The following is a 7,763-nucleotide window of genomic DNA, read 5'->3' on the forward strand; positions in this document are numbered from 1 at the left end:
AAATGAGTAGTAACGACATTTGTCTTAGTTGTTTCTCTTACTCTAACTAGTTCTTTACCAGTCTCCTGCTTGAACAGCTCTTACTTTTTATCATAAAACATAATTTAGACTTGAGGCAAGAATTTTGTTCTGCAAAGAACCCAGTGCAGTTCTGAAAAGTGTAAAGCTAATTGCTATAAAAACACTGCTTACACTTATGGTGTATTTTTTGGTTTTTTTTCCTCAGTGCTGTAACTAGTTCAGAAATGGTACTTGAAATGATCATTTTGAATTGATAGTTGTGGTTCTAAAAGAGATCATAACCAAAGATCCTAGTTTTCCGTTATTTTAAAAATTGCAAATTCTCTGATATATTTTTTTAACACCCCCACCCCCCCCCAAATCCATGACTAAAATGATAGGCCCCTCCACAGTTCCCCTAGCTCTGTGCATGCCCCTTGCCCCCAGCCCTGCCAGAGGGGACTCCCAGCTGTCTGGGCTATAGGGTCAGGGACCTGGGTCTGCAGCAGGGAGGCAGCGGCTGTTGCAGTAGGGCCTGGCTCCCTGACTCCCCTCCCTCCTGCTGGGCTTGGGCGGGGGGAAGCAGCTCCCCACCGCAGCGTGCACTCCTGGAGGGGCTAGGGGACCCATGCCCTCCACATCTGTGTGCTGGTGGGGGCTGTGTGCTGCCTGCTGTGGGCTCCCACCCCACTGCCCTTTCCCAGGGCCTCCACAGTCTGGTGTGTGAGACCTGGCACTGCAGGGAACAGTAGGGCTATGCAGGAAGCTTCCTGCTGCAAGCTCCATTCTGCCCTGGTAAAACATCCCCTCCTTGCACAGTTGCAGCAGTGGTGTGGGATTGCACGTGGGGGATGCTTCCTGCATGGCTCCACTGTTCCCTGCAGCACTGGGTTGCACATAATGGGCTGTAGAGGTCCCAGGGAGGGCAGCAGCTTAGGGAATGTGAACCTGAAGTAGGCAGCATGCAGCCTCCACCCCAAGCACAGATCTGAGGGGCATGGGTCCCTCCTGCCTCCCTGGGAGTGCGCGCAGTAGCGGGGAGCTGGCCCCACCCCCTAACCTGCTGGATGAGCTGCCTGCGGCCCCGTCCTGCTCCCCACCAGGGCCCTGTGCTCATATTGTGGCCCTAAGCCTCAAGCACTGCCCACCTGGGCAGCATCCTCAGCTCCAGTCTTAGCCTTACTCAAATCCTTGTGGGGGCCTCAATCCCCACCCTACTCCCCAACTTACCTGTGGTAGCTGCTGTCCAGGCTGCCTAAGGCCATGTGCATGTACATGCACATCGCGCACCCTGCCTCACTGCCCTCCTCCCATTCTCTGCCAGTCCGCAGAGGGCTCATTGCAAAAGTGCAAAATCCACAGGTTTCTCCAGTAAAATGAGAAATCTGTGCTTACCTCTGTTAAAAGGTAAAATCCGTGGCTTACTCCATTTTTCCGTAGGAAACGGAAAACCCAGATCCCCGATTATAACACTGCACTTAATGCACCACACCCAAGTTGAGTTCCTTTTCATTATCAACTATTTCCTGCCCTACAGGTAACTTTGATCCTTTCTTATAGTTCTTTTTTTGACTGTGTAAGTCAGCCTGTGCTTCATCGTTATCTATTCTTTATGCTTTTTGAAAGGTTTAATGAGAACTAGGCGAATCATGTCTGTTCTTTAATCTTGTATACTAATGCAAGTAATGTATGCTAATAGTTAAGCATGCTTTTCTATTTAGAAGTCCATTAAAGTGTTCATACTAAATTTTATAATTAAGGTATGTTAATTTAAATAATGGAAAGGTAGTTTTTGAATGTCATTGGGTAAAGTTGGGGTAATATAGCTGTTTGTGCAATAAAAGATCACCTGCAACCTCTAATCTTAAAGAGCAAATTGCTTTCTAGACTAAAAAAGAAATGTTGTTAGTTTCTTTCCAACAAGGCAGGGAAGAAGAAATTAAGAAATCTTTTATTGTTGTTATTATTATTGTTATTATTGTAAATTATCAGAGTTTAGAAGAAATGCAGCCACTGCATTGTGTGTGTGCATGCCTGTAAATGAAACACTCAGCATTTACTTGTGCAGTCGTTCGCCCCCCGCTGCAGATTGGTGGAGGGGTGTCATCACTAGCTCTTGATCTACTAGGAGGTGAAAGCTGCAGTTTTACATATGGTGCAGTTTTTGCCTCCTGGCTGGTTAGCAGCAGGGCCACTGGGGCCTCCTGCTGCCAGTCAATTGGCAGCAGGAGGCACAAACTGTGCCATATTTAAAACCATTGGTTTTGCCTTCCTGCCAATTGGGAGCAAGCAGCACTGGGGTGGGGAGGGAGTGCACAGGGGAAACTATGATTACAAGAGCTGCCACACAGCGTATTTCTGCCATGATTTTGGTATGTCCCTACCTATTTATTTGCTGGATTACGTATGTTTCTTTAAAGGATTAGCACGTTTACTTAAATATAATAAATTAAATCATCCATCTGTTTTATCTAAGTGAATGTTAAACAGTCTCAAAACCAAAACAAAATAATAAAAATAACTAAACTTGCATTAAAACTGGTTCTATCAGGGTTAAATACAGTACAGTACATGCACATTGCTAACAAGGCCACGTTTTCAAAATCCTGGAGAAATTTATAAGCCTAGAAGCATACCCTGGTTTTAAGTAGACTACCCATGTCAGACCGAAGGGACACATGCTTTGTTCTCTGGTGCTGTTTTTCTTTTTTTATGATCTTTCTGAAATCTTTGCAATAGATTTCCAGTTTTCACCTGGGTACAGAACTTTGCAAACGGCAGTAGTTCTGCTGTCTGCTGTTGGTAAGTTGCTGTTCCTTTGCAGTATTCTTTTAGGAAGACATACCTAGCAAGCATGGACCTTGTATCTAAGCTCAAACTGTGCTGTCAAGTATAAATATGCTTGTGTGTGTTCTTATGTAGATCTCCTTAAAGAACTTCTGAGAACCATTTTGAAATCTTTTTATTCCATCCATCTCATTCAGTGTACTGAGTAGTGATGCATTTTCTTGCATACTTTCCTTTTTCCTTTGGAAAAGATGCTGGATCAGTAAATCTGGAAATCAAATTGTCATTGTTCTTCATAGACTAATTATGTAGAACCTTATAGTTCTTGCCTCATGTGTCACTCCTGACCTGGTATGGCACTTGCATGTGACGAGGATAGTTAGATTTGGGCATTCGGTGCTTGCTTTCAATCAAGACTAGGTCACTGATAGTTCTAGCTGTGTTTACCATTTTTGTCCTGTTTCCGTGTCCAACTTACTTCACAGAAGCCAATAAGCACACATCAAATAATGAAAGGTTTTGGCATGTGTTTGGATTAGACCTAGCAAACTAGATATTAAATGCTTTTAGACGTTTGTGAGACGTGTTTCTTAATGAAGACATTCTTAGTTAAATTAATTCCCTCACTTCTTTAAAAGACTAAGAAAAATCATGCAAGTGGTTGCTATTTGTCATATTTCCTGGAAGGGGCAGTATTCTATAGGATTGTATATATTAGTGACTCAGCCAGAGTGCTTGTGGCACCTTGGAGTGCCAGGAAGTTCTTTTAAGGGTGCCATTTAGTATTAGTAGCTAGGTATGCAAATACCTATGCATGATTTGCAAGATAAACACAGATTTCAAATAGGATCTCAAAAACATTTTGACTTTTTGTGCGTTTTTTGTGAGTTCTGTGCAACAGAAGAATTGCTCTATTACTTTTTTTATAATGGCAAAAAAGTGAAAACTTAAAGCTGGTGTTTTCTGAGGCATGCCTTAAATCCAGTGGGGTTCCTTGAATTCGTTGAGGTTGAGAGATACTGGACAATATCATCACATGCTTCTTGTTTGGATTAGGTCAAGTTCACATAATCCTTTTCTTAGTTCTGCCTAAAACTCTTGTTCTTTCTACATCCCTTTTTAAATTTTTTTTTTAAAACTTGCAGTAAAATTTGAACTCTTGAATAAATGATATATAAAAAAAAGAGTTGGTATGTTCATTATCAAATTCTAGGCCCTACTGTGTCTACTGCTTCTAAGGGCTAATGCTTGTTACGTTAATTGTTTGCCTAAGAAGTACTGACTGTGAGTATAAAAGTAAATAATGCATTAGTGGCTGTAAAGCAGCTTCCTTGCTATCTAGAATTTAGATTTCAAAATTGTAAATAAAAGTGACTGAATGGTACACTGTGTTTACTGTTGTGCAGTATGTGCGGAAAATTAAGTCCCTGCTCCAAGAAGTTGGCAATAAAAAGACAATTGAAAGCGTTATTATATTTTCCCCGGTTTATTTTTTAATTAAATGTTCACCTATTAATATTCTATTATTACATATCACCAGGGATCCTGGTTTTTGCTGGTAAAAAATTACAAATTCTCTCCACCCCCAAATCTGCAATTTAAAATGAAATGGCACTATGTATGGAGGGATGTATGGATGAATTGAATGCAATTGTGTATTGATATATTTACAATTTTTAAAGCAATTTAGAAGCTTGTCAGTGCCTCAGTTACTATAGTAACATAAATTTTAAATGCCTGTAAATTCTGGTATTTGATTTTGGGCTTTTTATCTTGGAAAATCAGAGCTCCCCCCTGCTTTGTCAGCTCACAAGATGTAGGTCAGGCCCCTCACTTCCAAACCACAGCCCCCCAGCTCTGCTAGTACCCATCACTTCCCCCTGGCTCTGCCAGAGGGGGCCCCTAGCTGCCAGGGCTTTGGGGCCAGGGACTTGGGTCCATAGCCACCTACCCCCCACAGAGCATCTGAGCCCTGGCTGCCACCCTCAGGAGGTGGCAGCTACTGCAGCATAGCAGAGCACAGAGCCCAGCTTTATCCCCAGTGGCAGGCAGCACAGCTGGAGCAGGGCCTGTGGGGAGGTTGGGTGCGGGCTTGGGCAGGGGCTAGCTTTCTGCTGTTGTGTACACTCCTGGAGGGGGCCAAGGGGGGACCCATTCCACCCAAATCTGTGTGTGGGGCAGGTATGGGATGCCCTCTGTGGGCTCAGGCACCCTGCCTTGCTGCCCTCCTCTGGGTCCTCTACAGCAGTGGTCTCCAAAGTGGGGTGTGCAAGATGATCCATTGGGGTGTGGGAAGAAAATATTAGAACTTCTATTTTGTATGTATATTTATATAAATATACATGTATTGGCGGTGCGTGCTCAAAAATTTTGTACTGATAGGGGTGCGCGATCAAAAAAGTTTGGAGAACACTGCTCTACAGGGCAGAGTGGGGCTAGACGGGGAAGCTCCTGGCTGCTGTGAGCTCTGCGTTGCTCTGGTGATGCAACCCTGCCTGAACCACAGCAGCAAGGGGCACAACCCTGAGCCACTGCCCCTGCCTCTGCTAGGTGGGCAGAAGATGCCTTGCTAGGGCGATGTAGGGCTCGCAGTGGCAAAGAGCTTCCCCACGTGGGCCCATTCCGCCCTGCCATGCTGGGTCCTGCCCACTGGGCTGCAGGGCAGGGAATCTGAGCCCGCAGCAAGAAGCCTGCCCCTGCCGTGAGCACAGATTTGCAGAGCATGGATCCTCCTGCCTCCTCTGGGAGTGCGTGCAGTGGCGGGGAGCTGCCTGTGGCTGCGGAACTGTCCTGCTCCCTGCCAGAGCCTGAGGGCCCCAAGACCCACACACCAGTTGGTGATTTCATGCAAACCGCTGTGAGTACTGGCTGTGTGGAGATGATTGTGTTGCAGCTATGGGCAGTTTCAGGCCTGTGCTTGGGGATGCTGCTTTTATAATCTGAAGAGTTGACACGAGAATAAACAACAAGGAACGTTTAGTAGGGGTTTTGTGGGTATTTTTTTGCTTTCTACATAATTAGGGTTTATGTGAGCCCCTCTCATTTGAAGACTCAGTTTTCATTTTTGTTACATTTTGCCAGGCTTTGTGTGAGTGGATTTCCAAGGCAACATGAAAAACGGTGGAAAGAACATTGTGGCAGAGTGGTACTAGATCCTGAATTCATGGTGCAGCTGCTTACAGGTGTCTATTATGCCATGTAAGTAGGTGGGGCTTGGAAGTGGAAGAGAAGACTGATTTCTACCTTATTAAAATACTTGGTTTTCCCTCTGTTATGCATAAAAGCACAAACTAAGCCTCTCCTTGCATTTGATTTGTTCCATTGGTCAGCAGACATTTTGGGGGAATACCTTTGTCATCTGTAAGACTATTAGTCACCAGCATTGAGCGCTAAAGAGTGGTTCTTTTGGTTTCATCTTCCTCAGAGATGTCACTTCTACAGCATATCTTCTTTCTGCCAGTGTAATAACTTCAAACTCTAAGATAGCTAAGTTCTCTTGAACAACAGCATGACTTGCAATTACTGAGTTTGGCATTTAGCCATTTTGGATTGAAATCTAATCGTAGCAAATTAAAATTAACCTTTTAAATACTGATCTAATTTTCTTGATTGTGAGACTAATTATGATAATGTCTGAATGGCTCAAAAATGGGAGAGAATGGTTAGGTATAATATTGAGGCTAATAACAGGTCCTCTGCTTATTGTTTTATACTAAGAGAAATGAGATGGGAGAGCAGGATGAGAAGAATATGATGTTAATGTATATTCTATGTAGGTAAAAAGGAGAAGGGTTTCGAAAGTACTGAACAACAGAAGTCCCTTGTTCTATTTTTGTTTTTTAGATATAATGGACAGTGGGATCTTGGCCAGGAGGTATTGGATGATATAATTTACAGAGCTCAACTTGAACTTTTTTCTCAGCCACTGCTGGTAAGAAAGAGGCCACTGAAATAACTTTACTTAATTATAGGGGTGTGTATGTATATATTAATTATGTATTGTTTGTAATAATATATAAAAAATTTAATGTGCTGATTAAATGGATTTTTCCTAAAAGGTTTATTTAGAAGTTACAGTTATTGATGACATTCCAATCAGTATTTGTGGTAGGATGCTTGATATCTTTAACAGCTATTCATATAATACTCGTTTGCTTAAGTGGTAAGCTGTAGTGCTCAGAAGAAATAATTACTTTGTGCTAGGAGTCAAATATTCTTCCTGCATTCATTCAGAATGCAAATGGTAGTGAGATCTATGCAAAGATGGCTTCAGTGAGTTAAATTACCTGCTTTAGAAATCCTGGGGCATTGATTATAAACAAACTGCCATTTTGCTGTCATGCTCTCCTGACTTGCAGTGGTGCTGGCAGTGTGAGTAAAAGTGAGTAGAGCTGAACTTTCTAAGTCATTTTACCTACAGATCTAACTACAGATTTACAATAACTGAATCAGATGGTCTGAATCCATTCTATTCTGTAGCTAGTTTTCTAGATGAGGCACTTTTTTCTAGGAACATAATTTGTTTGCTTGTTTTTAATTTCCACTGCAAGTCTTGGACATAAAAGAAGAAAGACAAAGGCAAGACAGAGAGGTAAAAGGAGAAAGATGCATGTGACTGGAGGGGAAGAAGAAACCTCATAAAGGGAGAGGAAGAATGGTCATTTTTAGGAGGATGGGGGAAAGGATTGAAACAGGAAAAATACCAGTCAGAGTGGGATGCTGTTGTCATCTTGCCAATTATTGGTCTAGAGTTAATGTAGGAAGTAGGTTTTTGGGGCGTTCCCTAAGCTAATGCCCAATAAATTTGTTTGATTTACTCTAAAAGAAATGCTTGTTACTTAAAGTACAACCCTTTATTAAGAGAAGAATTAAGTAGTGTGGAAGGATGGGGTTTAACACTGATAAGTGCAAGGTGTTGCACATGGGGAGGAAGAACCGGCACCACACTTACAGGTTGGGGAACTCCCCTCTTGCCA

At 42.9% G+C, this 7,763-nt stretch overlaps 1 protein-coding gene across 2 annotated transcripts in view; it reads left to right on the top strand.

The window, feature by feature from the left end:
* Positions 1 to 7,763, top strand: part of FAM126B (family with sequence similarity 126 member B) — a 55,596-nt gene that overhangs the window by 26,585 nt on the left and 21,248 nt on the right. For both annotated transcript variants that reach the window (XM_019554123.1, XM_019554122.1), the window contains exons 8-9: positions 5,869 to 5,985; positions 6,631 to 6,718. In XM_019554123.1, the coding sequence (XP_019409668.1) occupies positions 5,869 to 5,985; positions 6,631 to 6,718 (205 nt within the window). The remainder of the gene's footprint in view (positions 1 to 5,868; positions 5,986 to 6,630; positions 6,719 to 7,763) is intronic.

Source organism: Crocodylus porosus, unplaced genomic scaffold, assembly GCF_001723895.1.
Source record: "Crocodylus porosus isolate Cpor-Errol unplaced genomic scaffold, CroPor_comp1, whole genome shotgun sequence".
Classification (NCBI taxonomy): domain Eukaryota; kingdom Metazoa; phylum Chordata; order Crocodylia; family Crocodylidae; genus Crocodylus; species Crocodylus porosus.